This window comes from Hemitrygon akajei, chromosome 19 (assembly GCF_048418815.1).
Source record: "Hemitrygon akajei chromosome 19, sHemAka1.3, whole genome shotgun sequence".
In the NCBI taxonomy this organism is placed as follows: Eukaryota; Metazoa; Chordata; class Chondrichthyes; order Myliobatiformes; family Dasyatidae; genus Hemitrygon; species Hemitrygon akajei.
Window position 1 is genome coordinate 66,669,371 of NC_133142.1, and position 20,059 is coordinate 66,689,429.

At 43.6% G+C, this 20,059-nt stretch overlaps 1 protein-coding gene across 1 annotated transcript in view; it reads right to left on the reverse strand.

Annotated features, from left to right (window-relative positions):
* ippk (inositol 1,3,4,5,6-pentakisphosphate 2-kinase) overlaps positions 1 to 20,059 on the reverse strand; it is a 125,785-nt gene that overhangs the window by 40,482 nt on the left and 65,244 nt on the right. The window contains exons 5-6 of the mRNA XM_073072678.1: positions 8,662 to 8,783; positions 7,763 to 7,852 (exon numbers count right to left, since the gene is read on the reverse strand). Coding sequence (XP_072928779.1) covers positions 7,763 to 7,852; positions 8,662 to 8,783 — 212 coding nt within the window. The remainder of the gene's footprint in view (positions 1 to 7,762; positions 7,853 to 8,661; positions 8,784 to 20,059) is intronic.

Below are 20,059 nucleotides of genomic sequence, written 5' to 3' on the forward strand. Positions count from 1 at the left end.
ATCTGAAGCAATGCTGGAGGAACTCAGCAAGTCTCATAGCATTTATGGAGGGAAATAAACAGTATACCCCAATGTCAAGCTGGGAACTCCTTTATCGAGCACCTTCGCTCTGTCATCCACAAAAGGTGAGATTTTCCTGTAGCTGCCCATTTCAATTCAATTTCCCATTTTCATTCCAATAGATCAGGCCATGGCCCCCTAAACTACCACAATGATGCCACACTTAGGTTGAAGGAGCAACACCTCATATTCAGTCTGGGTAGCCTTCAACCTGAAGGCAAGAATAACATTTCTCTAACTTCTGGTAATTCACTCCATATAACCATTACAGCACGGAAACAGACCATTTCGGCCCTTCTAGTCCGTGCCGACTACTTCCTCTCCTTTTCCATTCCCTATTCTGGTTCCCTTCTCACCCTTCCACTTCTCCTTACCTGCCCATCTAACCACAAGGCCATAGGATACAGGAGTAGAATTAGGACATTTGGCCCACTGAGTATGCTCTGCCATTTCATCATGGTTGATCCAATTTTCCTCTCGGCCCCAGTCTCCCGCCTTCTCCCCATATACCTTCATGCCGAGCAATCAAAAATCTATCAACTCTGCCACAGGCAGTTGTGGAGGCCAAGTCTTTATGTAAATTTAAGGTAAAGAATCCCACGGATTCACCATTCTCTGGCTAAAGAAATTCCTCCTCATTTTCAATCTAAAAAAATACCCCTCTATTCTGAGGCTGTGTCCTCTGGTCTTAGACTCTCCCACCATCCTTTTCATATCCACTCTATCAAGGCCTTTCACTATTCAATAGGTTTCACTGAGGTCACTCTGCATTCTTCTGAATTCTAGTGAATACAGGCCCAGAGCCATCAGACACTCTTCAGATGATAAGCCATTCAATCCTGGTATCACTTTCGTGAACCCTCTCCAGGTTCAGCACATCCTTTCTAAGACAAGGGGCCCAACCCTGCTCACAGTACTCCCAAGTGAGGCCTCATAAGTGATTTATAAAATTTTAACATTATATCCTTGCTTTCATATTCTAGTCCTCTTGAAATGAATGCTAACATCACATTTGCCTTCCTCACCATAGTCTCAACCTGCAAATTAACCATAGGGAATCCTACACAAGGACTTCCAAGCCCCTTTGAGCCTCAATGTTTTGTATTTTCTCTCCATTTAGAATATAGTCAATGGTTTCATTTCTTCTACCAAAGTGCATGACCATACACTTCAGATTCAGATTATTGTCATTTAGAAACCACAAATGCAATGCAGTTAAAAAATGAGACAACGTTCCTCCAGAATGATATCACAAAAGCATATGACAAAACAGACTACACCAGAAAATCCACATAACGTTTGGCAATCCCCAATCCAGAGTCCGGAGAGGCTGCTGCGTATTAATATCGCGCTACCGTCTTAGCGCATTCCTCAGAAAGGAGCTCCAAATCCACCAGACAAAACAAGACCAAAAACTAAAGCTGCAAGACCTGCACAAAACCACATAGTTACAACAGTGCAAACAATAGCATAATTGATTTTTAAAAAAACAGACCATGGGCACAGTAAAAATAGTCAAAAGATGTTAAAAGACTATAAGTTCAAAAGAAACCACCACACAGATTCCACAAATTCTCAGGGTCCCAATTTGACTCGTCATCCCACGCCGGCAGCAGAAGGGAATACCCCTGCTATGGACTTCCACGGCACCGCCCGGCTCAGCCTCGCAGACACAGCACACAGTGAAAGCGACCTGACCACAGCGTACTCAGAGTCTGTCGAACCTCCAAGCTCCGACCATCCCCTCCGGCACAGCTTCTCTGAGCACCATCCTCTGCTGAGCGTATTAAAACGCTCCCACCAACGGCCATCGGCATTGCGACCCCAAGGACTGGGGGCCTGTTCTTCCCAGCAGAGACCCGGACCTCACAGCAGCAACGAAGAAGGTTTTCCTGGAGATTTCCAGATGCTCCTCCATGCTCCTACGTCTGTTTTCAACCAATTATGATTGCGCATGGCACCCCGCTTCACAAGTAACAGATAATCAGCTCTGGAGTGGCCGCTGCAAGCTGCGTCGTGCCGCCACCTTGGATTTAAAAACCGATACTTACTGATACTATTCCATCTGCCATTGCTTTGCCCATTCTCCTAATCCAAGTCCTGCTGTAGCCTCACTACTTCCTCAAAACTACCTGATCCTGCACCTATCTTCATATTGTCTGCAAACTTTACAACAAAGACATCAATTCCATCATTGACATCTGGAGACCCTACTCCTTTCCTTTCTTCCATGGCCATTCACTCCTGTTAGATTTCTTCTTCAGTCCTTCATCTCTTCCACCCATCACTTCCCACCTTCTTACTTTATTCCCCCTCCCCGGTTTCACTCATCACCTGCCAACTTGTACTCCCTTCCCTTCCACTGCTGTCTTATTCTGGATTCTGCCTCCTTCCTTTCTAGTGTTGAAGGAGGATCTCTGCCTGAAATGTCAGCTGTTTATTCCTCTTCATAGATGCTGTCTGACTTGCTGAGTGACTTCAGCACTTTGTTCATTCATCTTCAGAATGATCTTTTAACCAACTCTGTATTCCAAATATCAAAGTTTAGGATACAATGAATAAACTCTTCTCAGGCTTCCAGCCAGGTACACGTATCAATTATAACCAATGTTTCAATGACAAACTCTGCCATCTTCGTCAGGGATGGTGTCTGGGCATGTCTGGTCCAGTGGCATTTATACCCCTGCAGTCAATCTCACTTGACTGGATGAGGACTAACCAATCAGGTTTCCGTTCTCCCACCTTGCTTACAACTGAATTCCAGTTCTTATTTAGAGTGACACCTTCATCTTTGTTAAAATTCTTTTCCTCTAGTTTTAGCTCAATGGCTTACTCTACCAGGTATTTCCAAAAGTCATTGGCATGGCACAGTAGTTTGGTGGCATTGAAGTGAATCCCATGGCCATTACGAATGCAGTGTTCTGCTATCACCAATTTCTCTGGGTAACCCAAACGGATAAACCTCCAGTGCTCTGTGACGAGACTGAAACCAGGAAACCTAACAACAAGAGAGAACCCATCACTACCGTCTGTCTTCCCTGTATTTCCACAGTTTCTGGAAGGATAACTAGGATCCTGAAGAAATACTGGATTAATATCATCCGCCAACCCGTAAGGAAGCCCAAATCACAGCTCATGTGGTTCAAAGATGACCCGGGATTCAGGCTGCCTGACATTTACAAGATTCCCTGTGAACTTGGAGCAGTATATATCTGCCAGACTGCACGCATGGTGGAAACCTGCATCAAGCAGCACAGGAGGTGTTACCATTTCAGTCACCCAGAGAAATCAGTGGTAGCAGAATATTGTATTCACAATGGCCATAGGATTGACTTCACTGGCACAAAACTACTGTGCTGCGGCAATAGCTTTTCAGACTGCCTAGTGATGGAAGTCATTGAAATAAAACCAGAGGAAAAGGACTTTAACAAAGACTAAGGTCTTGCTCTAAGTAAGAACTGGAATTCGATTGCAAGCAAAGTGGGAGAGCGAAAACCTGATTGAATGAGGGCTAACCAACCAGGAGGGATGGACTACAGGGAGCATAAATACTACTGGACTAGATATGCCCAGGCTTCATCCCTGATGAGGATGGTAGAGCTTGTTACCGAAATGTCAGTTATAATTGATACTTGTACCTGGCTGGAAGCCTGAGAAGAGTTTATACGTCATATACTGTATGCCAGGAAAGTACAAGATCCTTTTAGGATACCAGTTTCAAAAGTTTCTCATTCTCAAACTGAATGTGTATTTCCCATGTTCTTTTCACTTTTCTCAGTGGATCCATTACATAGATTATTATTATTATTTAATCCTAGCCCCATTACATAATGAGCAGATCTAAAACAGATTGGCCTCTAATTGGTTTCACAATATAGTCTTCTCTGAAAATATTCCCAAACTCTTCTCCAATATCATCCTCATTTTTTGGCCCAATTAACAAAATTAAAGTGGCCTTACAATTTAAATTACCTCTTACAAATTCACATCATTTATGGATACTGTCTTATAGCATTTCTATTGCTCGACACTATACACTATTCCACACAGTAACTTTTAATTTCTTGCTTCCATCCAGACTGATGCTACACAATAATCTTCTGAGTTAAAGTTATTTCTCACTACTATAGTTACCATATTCTATTAACAGAGCAACACTCATCACCTTTTCCCTCTGTATATCTCTCCAAACCGTCACTGTGTTCAGTTCTCAGGTTCACAACTATATCACAACATAGAACAGAGAAACCTACAGTACATTATAGGCCCTTCAGCTCACAATGCTGTGCCAACCGTGTAACCTACTCTAGAAATTGCCCAGAATGACCCTGCCACATAGCCCTCTATTCTTCTAAGCTCCATGTACCTACCTAAGAGGCTCTTAAAAGACCCTATTGTATCTACTTCCACCACTGCCACCGGCAGTGCATTCTAAATTCCCACTACTCTGTGTGAAAAACTTACCCCTGACATCCCCTCTGTACCCATTTCCAAGCACCTTAAAACTATGCCCCCTCATGTTAGCCATTTCAGCCCTGGAAAAAAAAGCCTCTGGCTATCCACACAATCAATGCCCCTCATTCATCTTATACACCTCTATCAGGTCACTCCTCATTCTCTGTCGCTCCAAGGAGAAAAAGCCAATTTCACTCAACCTGTTCTCATAAGGTACACCCTCCAATCCAGGCAACATCCTTGTAAATCTCCTCTGCACTCTCTCTATAGTATCCATATCCTTCCTGTAGTGAGGTGACCAGAACTGAACACATTACCCCAAGGGGGGTGGGGGGGGGGGGGGGGGGGTTCTGACCAAGGTCTTATATAGCTGTAACATTACCTCATGGCTCTTGAACTCAATCCCACAGTTGAAAAATGCTGACACACCCCTACGCCTTTTTAACAACACAGTTAACCTGCGCAGCAGCTTTAAGTGCCCTATGGACACAGACCCCAAGATCTTTCAGACCCTCCACACTGCCAAGAGTCTTGCCATTAATATTATATTCTGTCTTCAAATTTGACGCACCAAAATGAACCACTTCACACTTAACTGGGTTTAAGTTCATCTGCCACCTCTCAGCCCAGTTCTGCAAGCTATCAATGTCCTGCTGTAACCTCTGACTACCCTCCAGACTATCCACAACATCCCCAACCTTTGAGTCATCAGCAAACTTATTAACCCACCCTTCTACTTCTTCATCCAGATCATTTATAAAAATAATCACAAATCGGAGGTGTCCCAGAACAGATCCCTGCAGAACACCACTGGCCATAACATGGCTATCATATCTGACACACACATTGACTTGTGCCACTTATTCATCTACCTTGTCATAAATGCTACACACAAAGTCTTTAGCACATGTAAAAAATACTGTAAAGCAAAGATGTTTTCAAAAGTAATGAAAAGTTTCTAAATACCAAAAATAACCATAAAGAGCAGTAAATACTAAAAAAAAACTAAATCAAATCAATATTTGGTGTGACCACCCTTTGCCTTTAAAATTGCGTCAACTCTCTTAGGTATATTGTCATGCAGTTTGATAAGATAGTAGGTTGATAGTAGGCCAGTAGGTTGTTCCAAACACCTTGGAGAACTTGCCACCGTTCTTCTGTAGACTTTGGTTGTCTCACTTGCTTCTGTCTCTCCAGACAGCCTCAATGACGTTGAGATCAAGGCTTTGTCGAGGACATTCTATCTGCTCCATTAATTCTGACCAGATCACCAACTCCATTTGCAGAAATGCAGCCCCAAACCTGCATGCTTCACTGTTGGCTGCAGACACTCATTCATGTAGCACTCTCTCAGTTCTATGAACAAACTGCCTCCTGTTTAAGCCAAATTTTGACTTCTCAGTCCAGAACACTTGCTGCCATTTTTCAGCATTCTAGTCCTTGTGTTTTTGTGGTTAGGTGAGTCTCTTGGCTTTATTTCCACTTTGGAGGAATGGCTTTTTGGCAGCAACTCTTCCATGAATATCACTTCTGACAAGACTTCTCCAGACTGTAGAGGGGTGTACTTGAGTTCCAGTGGTTTCTGTGAACTTAGAGCTGATAGCAGTGCAGGACACCTTCTGATTTAGAAGGGATGTAGGTTTAATGTATCCCTCGCCTGCTGCACTCAGTTTCCATGGCCAACCACTATGCTACTGCTCCGTAACCTTACCTGGTTTTTTTTTGTGATTCTTCAGAAGAGCTTGGACAACCAATCTTGAAATTCCTGTCTGTCGTGAAATTTCTGCTTGGGAGGGACCTTGCTCATACAGGATGACAACCATGCTCGATTTTGCCATGGTGTAAGAAATTATCATTTGAAGGTTAAACTGTCACATCTGCCACACCGTCACCTTTTAGTTTGGTTGTCCTTCACCCAGTTTGATTCCTTCTACACCTATTTCTGTTTCAGTTAATTAGTATACAGGTGACCCCCGCTTTGTGAATGTTCGCATTATGCCACTTCGCTTTTACAAAAGACCTACATTAGTGACCTGTTTTTGTATTACAGAGGATTTTTGCTTTTATGAAAATTTTTCCCATATAAATTAATGGTTCTTCACTTTACGCCATTTCAACTTAAGAAAAGTTTCATAGGAACGCTCTACCTTTGTAAAGGGGGGGACACCTGTAGTTCATTCAACATTATGTCATTGATCTATTTGTTGCCTTTGTTTAATCATGCACTACAAAATAATCAAGTTGCTTTTAGTTTGAAAAGTGGTCTATCGCTTTAAATATTATTTTCTTAAACAAAATACAAAAATTTCTCTGTAACATTTAAGTTTTTTTTTAAATGGATGTTTAGAAATCTAAAATTTGCACTTATCCACTGACACTAATGCAGAAGACAAAAAATAAACATCTAAAACAAAATTTACATTAAAAATCCAGGGTGCTTAAGAGTTTTGCACAGTACCTTTTGTTTTTAAACCACATTTCGACATTGTATTTCTAATTGCAAATAAACTCTTATGTCTATTCAAATCACCAGTTCCAGCTCATCAAGTTATCATTACTCATTTTGCTCCCATGCCATCCTTTCTAAAATTTCCTTCATCCCTACTACAACCTTAATTGTGACATCTGCCAACACTTCAATGCTAGTCTGACTCAACTGAAAAACGTCCTAAGGGAAGTGCTCCCTTTCTCTTGTACTGGTGCCCATACCCCATGAATTCAAAGCACGTGAAATTAAAATATGCAACTTGCAAACATTCAGCATCCACAGAAAGAAGGCCCATTGTCTGTTTCTTATTAATCTACAGAATGCAAGACCTACTTCCAGTATTTTAATACTCATTTCAGATTTCCTGCAGTTATTTTCAATTGAATCCATTACTGTTACACTGATGTTGGAATAAAGCATTCAGCTCGTATCTTACTAACCCAATGTTAACTTCCAAATAGTTCAGGCAATAATCAAAAGATCATCATGATTTTGACCTTTAGACTCTCAAACTCTGGTCTGCAGAAAGCAGAGTTAGGTTTCAGAAATGGCTTTTTCAGTGTTAACCGAAGGAAGAGATCCGAATAAAGAGAATTACATGTAACTTAAACCTTAAAAATATATTCCGTAAAATCAGTTACAAATCCTAAGCAGACATGTAAAATCAATTTCTAAACAACAATGCTCACATATATGGGCTTAATTTATATGAATCCGGTTGTAATTCTCAGAAATATAATAGATAAAAATTGCAAGTACCTTAAGATGCTGATGCATGCAATAACGGCAAACACGTCGTTTAATCTCCTTGGTAATGTGACTTGAGAAAGGGATAAATCCACATTTAGGCTGAAAGTAAAATGAAAACTAAATAAACACAAAGGGAGATCAACTAAAGTGATTGTTATCCAAGAAAAATATGGATGCATTAGAAATGGAATTACTCAAGGCTGCAAGAGTACGCCAAGTCATACTTGAAAAAAATAAATGACATGTCACTATAGAAAGAAGCCAAATGAGAAAATTTAACACTATAAAATGTAGAAAACTATTATTTCCTACTACCATGGGTGGCTATACTGAATTTATCAGAGTTAACATTAATATTTTTGATGGGATTGCCTTAATGGGATTATAAGCAATGTCAAACTTAATGATTAACTTTAGTAAGTCCTTCAGATCTGTCTTACTTGTGAAGCCTGCATTTATTATGCATTGCAAAGTACCATGAAGTGGTGTCAGACACTTTCTTGAAGCACATCTGTCTAGGTGGTTAAAGTGCTCCACGTGGGTTGCAATTTAAGCATCTAGGCAGATCACTCTCTATCCAGTTAAGATTTGATTAACTTTATGACAGCCCTCAGAAATAAAAAAAAATTTTAAAGTATGGCCACAAAGTTCACTGAAAGTAACTACAACATATTATTCATGCAAATCATCTCAAGAATACCTTGCATATAACTGACGAAAAAGTCACATTTTTCTTGAATATAAATTTTAACTTATCAATTAAACAAATTAAATATTTATAGGCAAAGTTTCTAAAAATACCATTTATTAGTGGGAACAGAGGAAGAATACAACAGATTCTTGAACATTTAAATCTATACGAGAGTTAATACACCAATGAAAATTATTCTGGTAATTGAGACAATTACCTTAATTTCTATACAGAGGGGAGGTCGTTTTTCTATGTGATGGGAAGTTTGGAACTTAGTGAGATCCGGAAGGCATAATGTGTATCCACTGAAGACATCCATTACTTTATTGCAACGTGATCCTGTAAAGTAAAATTAAGATGCATTTCAAATTATTTATTAATATTTAAAATCATAATTTGATTTGAAAAACAGATGCCATCAAATCCAAAATTAGTTTATGAGTATTGATAACAGTTCATAAATAAACCTTATAGTCACTGATACAACTTTTAGAACATAAGAACATAAGAAATAGGAGCAGAAGTAGGTCATCAGGCCCATCGAGCATGCTCCACTATTCAATAAGATCATGGCTGATCTGACCATGGACTCATCTCCACTTAATATCCAACAACATCTTAAATTTATTTACCGAGGTAGCCTCCGCTGCTTCATTGGGCAGAGAATTCCACAGATTCCCCACTCTTTGGGAATGTTCCTCCTTTGGGAATTTACTCCCCTGAATCTTGAGGCCATGACTCCTAGTTCTCGTCTCACCAACCAGAGGAAACAACTTTACTGCCTCTATCTTATCTATCCATTCACAAATTTTGTGTTTCTATAAGATCTCCTCTCATCCTTCTGAATTCCAGTGAGTACAGTCTCAAGACGACTCAATCTCTCCTCATAATCTAACCCACTCATCTCTGGAATCAACGTGAACCTCCTCCGCACTGTTGCCAAAGCCAGTATATCCTTCCTCAAGTAAGGAGACTAGAACTGCACACAGTACTCCAGATATAACCTTACCAGTACCCTTGTAGCATTAGCTCCCTGCTCTTAAATTCAATCCCTACAGCAATGAAGGACAATATTCCATTTGCCTTCTTGATAGCCTACAGCACCTGCAAACCAATTTTTGGGATTCATGCACTCCCAAGCCTTTTCGTACAACAACATGCTGCAATCTTTTACCATTTAAACAATAATCTGACATTCCATTTTACCTTCCAAAGTGGATGACCTTACATTCACCAACATTGTACTTCACCTGCCAGACCCTGGTCCACTAACTTGACCCATCTAAATCTCTCTGCAGACCCTCTGTATCCTCAGCATAATTTGCTTTTCCCCTGTTCCAGATCGTTAATGTGTACTGTGAACAGTTGCTGACCCAGCACCGACCCCTGTGGCACACCACTCACCACTGACTGCCGACCAGAGAAACACCTATGTATCCTAACTCTCTGCTTTCTATTGGTTAACCAATTCTCTATCCATGCTAACACATCACCCGAAACTCTATACATCCTTATTGTACACCTTCTGGAAATTCAAGTAAATAACATCCATCTGTTCCCCTCTATCCACTGAGCTTATAATATCCTCAAAGAACTCCAGTAAGTTTGTCAAACAGGATCTGTGTTTGCTGAATCCATGCTGCATCAGCTTGATGGATCCATTTCTTTCCAGATGCCTTGCTATTTCTTCTTTAATGATAGCTTCAAGCATTTTGCCAACTGCAGATGTTAAACTAACTGGCCTATAGTGACCTCCCAAGTCTCATTGTTCCACAACACTCGTCAGTGCCCTGCCAGTCACTGTATAGATTCTACCATGTTTGAATGTCCAAATGCATCACCTCACACTTATCCAAGTTGAAATCCATCTGCTCCAATGCTTTATGATCTAATCAGAACTTAGGTCTGAACTCTACTGGGAGAAAGGGGAAGAAAAACATGTTTTACATTACTGGGATACAGTGAAATGGAACCTAGAATCTGTACAGGTAAAAGCTCTGCAGGGATAGAACAATCTCAACAAGTAGGAATGCTTTTGCCAAACGTACTATGGAGATAAAAAGCAGAAAGCTGATTCAGAGAGGAAAAAAACTGCAATTGGATGGGATAAAATGACAGTTTGAAAAGGCAAAGTAAATTACATTTAGAAAATAAAATATGCCTTTACTTAATGGTATGACAAAAAAATGCAAGGCATTGCGAACAAACTCAGGGCACTGATTGACAAAGAATTGGGCATTTCAGTTATTACTCATAATTTAAAAGGCAACAAGACTAGGTTAACTTCTGGTTTTTCAAACAAAAAGAGAAAGGAAGTTTAAAAAAAGTAGAGGTAAGGCAATATTGACAACAATCACAGTTATAAGTATATTTATTATGAACATTCATATACTATATACACATCTCCTTACTGGCATTCACAAAATAAAGAACCCCAACAGAACCCATTAAAAAAGACTGCCAAAATCCAAAGTGCAGAACAAAAATTGTGCAACTAATTATAGTAAGCAAATAACATTCAAAACTGAAGTTCACAAAAGTGAATCCATAGCCACAAAGCCAGTTGTCACTGCATAAGTGATGTGACAAAAGGTCATTAAATGAAAATCTGAGTTGAATCCATGTACGAAAAAGGAACAGCATTGGAACGGTATTGTAGACTCTGTTCCTCCTCCTCCCCAAGAACATTCAAAGTCATAGCAAGGGCAAGGAGTTTAAAGTACCCTAATCTTAACTGGGATACACTCAGCATAAAAAGGGATGGAAGGCACAGAATTCTTCAACTGCTTTCAGGAGTATTTTTTTTTTAGCCAGAATGCAGCTTACACAGCCAGAGAGGGAGCAATTCTGGATTGAGTGTTTGTTATTAAATTTTAGACTTATAAAAGGAACTAAAGTGATAATAATTGTTTGATTCAAAGAAGGTATGAATAAAGAACAAAGGTAAAATAGGACCGATTTTTCTTTTGAACCCAAATCCTTTGTGCTTTAAGCAGTGAATTAAATCTCTGCTTTAAGAACCATCACCCCAACTCCTTCCTCATTTAACCATAAGCATTGAAAGCCTTTTAGTATCTTATACACTTCATTAAAAGCCTTCTTGTCCTCTCGTTATAGTAGAACATCCATATAGAATATGGACAGGTCTGCAGCCAAAACATATTTGAGAAATTCAACACAACTTCCTGACTTTTGTACTCTGCTTATTATACAATCTTGGGATCAAAAATGCTTTAAACCCCTTTTATTTCCAGTCCTACCATCTTGAAGGATTTATGCTAATATATTCATAAAAATTAAGGAGTACCTTCTTGTACTTAAGTTGTATTACAAATAGTCCATGAGCCAGGACCAAATTTGGGCCACTGGTACCATCAGGGGGGAATAATTCTTATAGTGATTTTTGGCAAGGTATACACCCCTAGTGCTAGAAAATATGCGATAGCATTGCAGCAGTGGTAGCTTCATTCTTAGACCATGTGAACGACATGGCCAGTGATAAACCAACAGAAGTTGGAATAATCTGCTCCAACTTCCAAAGTCCACTCTTAGCTGAGCTGATAACCCCATGGACAGACTTTCTGGAACACCTCAGTCACAACAACGGAGAGCTATCCGCATTCTGGATATCATGCATTGACATGGTAGAGAACGTAGTACCTGGACTTCTGTGCGCCCCTCATGAGGGACACTGGGAATTGCACCTCCATGCTATAAGAACCATGATCTCAAGGTGCTTTGCCTATGATAAGATGAATTATGCCAGGTACCTGTCCCTTTACTTTGCTCAAATGATGAACCTCCCAGAGAAGAATCCTTCTGTGTATGAGGCCTTCAAGACAGGCCAATTCTCAGTGCAGCTGTCAAGTAACAAGCCCTTTGGGCAGATCCCGGTGGGCCAGGCTATTGAAGCCACAGTGAACAAAGACACACAGACTCCTGGAGGCACATCGCGGTTCAGCCTGAATGCTGGAGCTATCAAGCATTACTACATAACGGCTGAGCACCGCGGTGCATTCCTGGGACAGTTAAGGGAGATGGTGCAAGGCAACAAATCAGAGCTTTGTCATGCGGAGCTACAGCGGCCAAGAATCCAGAAAGATGAGGAAGCAGTTTCAGCACTGGTTAGCCTCATACATGAATGGGTCAACCCATTTGCAGAGAAGCGGGACCTCATTAGCATCTCTACGGCAAAGGCAGCCCCCAAGGACATTGCCCCCGACCTGGAAACTCCCAGGAAACTCTGCTACAGTGGTTGATGGAATGAACTTGGTCCAAAGAGCGAAAGGTAATCAAGTTACTTTCAGAGATGTTGTCACAACAATTGGCTCTGAGGGAAGGCAGTCAGAGTAGCAGAATAGATGCTGTGTTTGACATATACAAGGAGAACTCTATCAAGAATAGTGAAAGATCTCTACGGAGTGAAGAGACTGGTCATGCATTGCATGTATCACAAGCACACAGATGGTGAGGCAGTGGAGGAGCTTCCTGACCAAAGTTAGTAACAGAAATAGTCTCATTAGCTTCATAGTCCATGAATGGGAGAAGGCAGAGTACAGAGCAAAGCTACAGGAGAAGATTCTGTATGCAACTGTGAATGACAAAATGTTACAAAATCACATCTCGAGAAAGTGAGGTGGTGTCAGCTCTTCAGTGCCAACAAGAAGTAGTAAATGGCCACCTACTTCTCCATGCTACCCATGCCACAAGAGAGGGATACCAATCTGTAGTGATCTGCTCAGAAGACACAGAAGTCCTTATCATGTCTTTAGCATTTTGTGACAAGATTGAGGCCCCATTGTTCCAGAAGTGTGGCACTAGAACCTGTACAAGGCTTGCAGACATCAGGAAGGTTGCTGCCACTGTTGGCATAGAGATTTGTAGGGCTCTCATCGGGTTGCACGCATACACAGAATGTGACACTGTAAGCACTTTTGCAGGCAAAGGGAAGACAAGTGCCCTAAAACTTCTCACCAGCAACAGGGAAACTCAGGACACATTATTAGAGTTGTGTCAGGAATGGGACCTCTCCCCAGACCTGATTGACAAACTGGAGGTATTTACACGTCTCCTGTATGCCCCACGTAGGGCTCTCAGTACCAGTAACTGTGGTGCTAACTGTTCAGACTAACAAAATGGGTTCTCTGTAATATTATTTAATGCTGTAATGGGTTTTCTGTGTCTGGTATTTTTGGGCTATGGCTGCAGATAAGGGGGGAACTAACCAATGAAGAATTATTATGCTACCTTGTATGTGTAAGCTGAACGGGAGTTTGCGGTCTTTTTCGGGAGGAGAGCGAGGAGGACGGAGGTGTGAGGAGCGGACAGCTGTTCCAGAGCTGCGGATACTGGACGTTGGCAGTTTGGACGGTGGCCAAAGGCTCAGAAGATCATTGTGGATGGAACCGGAGGCGTGAGCTCCAACGTATTAAAATATAATGTGCACAAACTGATAAACAATGATTTGGCGCCTTTAGGTTATCTATTTTTACTAACCCATCACTAAGAAATAACTATAAAGTTGCAATTATTTACTCGCTTTTGGTGTATTGTCTGGTATTTGTGTTGCGAGCATGTACTGGGGGAGCATAACACCGTATTTACACTGAAGTATCGCACTATTGGCGGGGAGATGGCAGTTCACCCTAGGCGAACAGGGGTCAGCTGGAGGCACGGAGGCTACATTTTTGGGGGGTCGTCCAGGATTTGAATTTGTCACATACGGTGTAATTTGCCCCAGTTTAAACGAGGCGAGATGGATTCGGATAAGATTGAACTCTGGTGTGAGATCGAGGGAATACCGGTTAATCATGCCTGCGTATTAAGTGCGGTGGACACATGTACCTCAGATAAACCGTTAATTCGATGTTTGAGTACGGTTAGAGCTATCGGTAAGGTTGAAATAGTAGGCAGAAATATTGGTAAAATGGGGGATTTAGGCTTTGTGTTAGAGCAGATTGGTGTTGACGTCTCGGTGGTGGGACTGCCACCGTCTATCGGTGACCTCAGTGACGCGGGGCCATGGGGCGTGCACACTGTCACGGAGGAAAAGTTTGACGTGTCTGATAGGACGCCAGTGGAGTTGCCAGCAGCTAGAGGCGGAGATTTTCGAGAGCGGGTCCTATCGTTTTTGAAGGATGAAGGAAGGGAGTAGTCAGATTTGGAAAATCTAATTAGTTCCCCTCTCCCCGGAAGGGGGAGGGTTCGGAGTTGGCGTCAGCCATTAATTCCTTGGTGAACAAGACAGACGGGCCCTCGTCAGAAGTTAAGAATTTTCTCAGGGAGGACTCCCACCCCCGAAGGGGAGGATGATTATGAGACCTGGATAGAACATGTCTCTCGGCTGCTGGGTGAATGGCAGTGTTCTGAGTATGAGAAGCGGCAGAGATTGGTTGACAGCTGGAGAGAGGTGGCAGCTGAGGTAGTAAAAGGCATGATAGGCAGCAAACCCTTGGCTACCTGGAAGAGTATCTAGAAGCATTGGAGGAGGCTTTTGGTCTGATGGGGGGCACGGTGGAGCTTTTAGGGGGGCTTCGGAGTCCACGTCAGGAGAAAGAGGAAAAGCTTTCTGAGTACAGGTGTTTCCCGTTTTTCGAATGTTCACTTTACGACAACTCGCTGTTACGAAAGATCTACATTAGTACCTGTTTTCACTAACCAAAGAGGATTTTTGCTTTTATGAAAAAAAGACACCCGCTTTATACATGTATTTACCCTGAGAAAGACTACAATGACCGTGAAACCTTGTGCAGACAGTTGAGTGTGCATGCCTGTACGTGTCGATTTTTTTCTCCAAATCTATTCTGGCTCACTGTCTTCCCAATTTTGATCAGTGAAACTACACCGTACGTACAATATTTCTACTTTATATAGGCTGTATATTTGTCATATCATTCCTGCCTTTACTATATGTTAGTGTTAATTTAGGTTTTATGTGTTATTTGGTAGGTTATTTTTTGGGTCTGGGAACGTTCAAAAATTTTTCCCATATAAATTAATGGTAATAGCTTCTTCACTTTACAACATTTCAGTTTACAAACGGTTTCATAGATATGCTCTACCTTTGGATAGCAGGGGAAACCTACATCTCTTCCGGGTAGAGCGAAGGCTAAATTGTTTGAGGTGACAGGTGGGTCATTTCGGAGACGGAGGTGAATCAGATAAGGATAGACCAGGTGGCCCAGAGGCATGATGTGATTGCTACGAGTCTCTGGCAGTCCCGTAGATCACGGGCCCCCCCATCTTTTGTTCAGTTCTCAGAGAGGTGAGGGAGGAGGATGTGTTGGAGTCAGAAGAGGACTCCGTCAGTACTGTACAGTACTCCGTGGTAGCCTTTTGTAGTGAAGTGACTGGGGCCAGCTCCAATCGGGAGATAATGAGGAGGGTCGCGACTGGTGGGGTCCTTCTGTGTGACGGGACTGGCAGAGAGGGCTCCTCTCTGAAGGGATGGACTGCACAGAGGCCTGGGGGAAGCCGGGGTCCCACGAGACGTGGTGTGTGTTATAACTGTGGGGAAGAGGGGCACTTCAGGCGGGAAAGTGACCGGCCAGGAGCCTCTCAGAGGGAGACTCCACGGGTGGCCCAGCAAGAAGGTGGGGGGGGGGGAGTCGGGAAACGAGGAGACCCAGTGAGGGAATGGCCTGGAGTCTCTGGGAAAACACGTTCCCAGCAATGTGCCATAGGACCCCCAAGAGGAAAAGACCCTATCCCAGAAGGATTGGTGGCACCCCAATCGAGTATGTCGATCCAGAGAGGGAATAGATGCAAAAACCATACTCGACACTGGGTCGCAGGTCATGCTATTGTACCAGTTGTTCTATGATCAATATTTGTTGCATTTACCCTTGACACCCTTCTGTGCCCTGGAAATTTGGGGTATTAGTGCTGGTGATTACACATATGATGGTTATTTGTCCATGAGGCTGGAGTTCCTCGAGGCCAAGGTGGGAGTGTCTGAGGCTCATGAGGCCTTGGTTCTGGTTTGCCTGGACCCAGTTGCGACTGGAGGTGTCTCAATTCTAGTAGGGACCAACATCCCTATTGTGCAGGGATTCCTGGGAGCCTGCAAGGAGAAGGCGGGTGAGGACTTTTTGGCAACCCTGTCAGTGCGCCCAGTGTTTCAAGCTGCCTTTAAGGAGGTGTGTGGACGCACAGGGTGGGACACGGCATTGGAAAGAGGAACTGTATGGTGTGCCTAGTCGAAGCCCAGGGTGGTACGACCCGGTGAAGTAGCGAGAGTGATGGGGATCCCCAGATACTCCGGAGTGATGGAGGGTGAAGCCTTTTTAGTGGACACCCCGGAGGATCAAGGGGGAAATCGAGACTCCCAGCTGGGGTGATGGTGAGACCTGAGCTGCAGAAGTTCTCGGTGGTACAGGCACGCCGGGTGGTGGTGAGACCCGAGCTGCAGAAGCTCTCGGTGGTACAGGCACGCCAGGTGCTGGTGAGACCCGAGCTGCAGAAGATCTCGGTTGTACAGACACGCCGGGTGCTGGTGAGACCCGAGCTGCAGAAGATCTCGGTGGTACAGACACGCCGGGTGCTGGTGAGACCCGAGCTGCAGAAGATCTCGGTGGTACAGACACGCCGGGTGCAGGTGAGACCCGAGCTGCAGAAGATCTCGGTGGTACAGACACGCCGGGTGCTGGTGAGACCCGAGCTACAGAAGCTCTCGGTGGTACAGGCACGCCGGGTGCTGGTGAGACCTGAGCTGCAGAAGATCTCGGTGGTACAGGCACGCCAGGTGGTGGTGAGGCCTGAGCTGCAGAAGATCTCGGTGGTACAGGCACGCCAGGTGCTGGTGAGACCTGAGCTACAGAAGATCTCGGTGGTACAGGCACACCGGGTGCTGGTGAGACCTGAGCTACAGAAGTTCTCGGTGGTACAGGCACACCGGGTGCTGGTGAGACCTGAGTTACAGAAGCTCTCGGTGGTACAGGCACACCGGGTGCTGGTGAGACCTGAGCTGCAGAAGATCTCGGTGGTACAGGCACGCCGGGTGCTGGTGAACATCAGGAACACCACGCAATCGGAGGTCACTTTTAAACGAGGGATGCCCCTGGCGCATTTGTTCCCGGTGAAGTTGATGCATAGTGCCCCCATGAGGCTCGCAGGGAGAGAACCATTGGAAAACAGGGATAAGTTGACCGCTGGGGCATTTAACTTTGGGGCCTCACCTGTGCCGGAGAGTTGGAAGCGGAGGATGGTGGAGAAGATGTTGATGCTGAAAGACTTTTTTCCCCAGACGAGTTTGACGTGGGCTGTTCCAGGAGCACTCGCCACACCGTCCAGGTGACTGAAGACACCCCGTTTCCAGAAAGGTCGCGGTGACTGGTCCCTGCAGACGTGGACGATGTGCGGCAGCATTTGAGTAAGTTGAAGGAAGCAGGGATCATTTCGGAGTCCCACAGACCTTATGCGTCCCCGATAGTCATGGCCAGGAAGAAAAATGGGAAGATTCGTATGTGTGTGGTCTATAGGACCCTGAATAGGCACACCATCCCTGACTAGTATATGGTCCCCAGGGTCTTAGACACGCTGGCCTGTCTGAGTGGGCGAAGTGGTTCAGCGTGTTGGATCTGAGGAGTGGATATTACCAGATCCCGATGAGTGAGGCGGATAAGGAGAAGATGTACTTTATATGCCCTCTGGGATTTTACCAGTTCGAAAGGATGCCCAGGGCATATCGGGGGCCCCTGCCACCTTCCAGAGGGTCATGGAGAAGACCGTGGGGGATATGAACTTGCTTCAAGTGCTGGTATATTTGGACTACCTGATTGTATTTGGATCCACCTTGGAAGAACACGATGAAGGGTATATATTTCCTAACATAATCTCAAATTTGTAAATATCTAAAAAAAACTAGATGCAGGGATATTGTAATCTGCTTGTAACTGCGCAAATGAGGCAAAATTTCCATTAATATATAGGTCACCTACACTACAGATGCCACTCTGTTTCAGTATCATTCAGGCCAGGCAAAAAGGAATGATTGTCATAAATCGGAGTGTCAATATAGGTTTTTGGGGCCTTAATGTGCAGTTGAATCTGCTTCCAAATTCTTATAGTGCTGCCAACCACAAAGCTGTTACTAAAAGATAGACAGATAGATAGATAGATACTTTATTCATCCCCATGGGGAAATTCAACTTTTTTTTCCAATGTCCCATACACTTGTTGTAGCAAAACTAATTACATACAATACTTAACTCAGTAAAAAATATGATATGCATCTAAATCACTATCTCAAAAAGCATTAATAATAGCTTTTAAAAAGTTCTTAAGTCCTGGCGGTAGAATTGTAAAGCCTAATGGCATTGGGGAGTATTGACCTCTTCATCCTGTCTGAGGAGCATTGCATCGATAGTAACCTGTCGCTGAAACTGCTTCTCTGTCTCTGGATGGTGCTATGTAGAGGATGTTCAGAGTTATCCATAATTGACCGTAGCCTACTCAGCGCCCTTCGCTCAGCTACCGATGTTAAACTCTCCAGTACTTTGCCCACGACAGAGCCCGCCTTCCTTACCAGCTTATCAAGACGTGAGGCGTCCCTCTTCTTAATGCTTCCTCCCCAACACGCCACCACAAAGAAGAGGGCGCTCTCCACAACTGACCTATAGAACATCTTCAGCATCTCACTACAAACATTGAATGACGCCAACCTTCTTAGGAAGTACAATCGACTCTGTGCCTTCCTGCACAAGGCATCTGTGTTGGCAGTCCAGTCTAGCTTCTCGTCTAACTGTACTCCCAGATACTTGTAGGTCTTAACCTGCTCCACACATTCTCCATTAATGATCACTGGCTCCATAAGAGGCCTAGATCTCCTAAAGTCCACCACCATCTCCTTGGTCTTGGTGATATTGAGACGCAGGTAGTTTGAGTTGCACCATATCACAAAGTCCTGTATCAGTTTCCTATACTCCTCCTCCTGTCCATTCCTGACACACCCCACTATGGCCGTGTCATCAGCGAACTTCTGCACATGGCAGGACTCCGAGTTATATTGGAAGTCTGATGTGTACAGGGTGAACAGGACCGGAGAGAGTACGGTTCCCTGCGGCGCCCCTGTGCTGCTGACCACCGTGTCAGACCTACAGTCTCCCAACCGCACATACTGAGGTCTATCTGTCAAGTAGTCCACTATCCAATCCACCATGTGAGAGTCTACTCCCATCTCCGTTAGTTTGTGCCTTAAGATCTTGGGCTGGATGGTGTTAAAGGCACTGGAGAAGTCAAGGAATGTAATCCTCACAGCACAACTGACCCCCTCTAGGTGAGAGAGTGATTTGTGCAGCAAATACGTGATAGCATCCTCCACTCCCACCTTCTCCTTATACGCAAACTGAATGTGACTTATTAACTGCAGTGGGGCTATTAAGGAGAGCTGGTAAGGAAGTCTTCTTACAAAGCACTTGCTCTATGAGTAACCATGCTGGGCACGAGCCTGAGGTAGAGGGTGGGCCTTTTTTCCACCATGCAAGAATGGATAGGTGGGAAGCCCAGTAATACATTTTAATGCCCAGAAGGGCAAAAGCACCTGCTTCCTTGGGCTTTGACAAGTGTTTGTTAGTAATTCTAATGGCTTTATAATTCCAAATGAAGGGCATAATAAT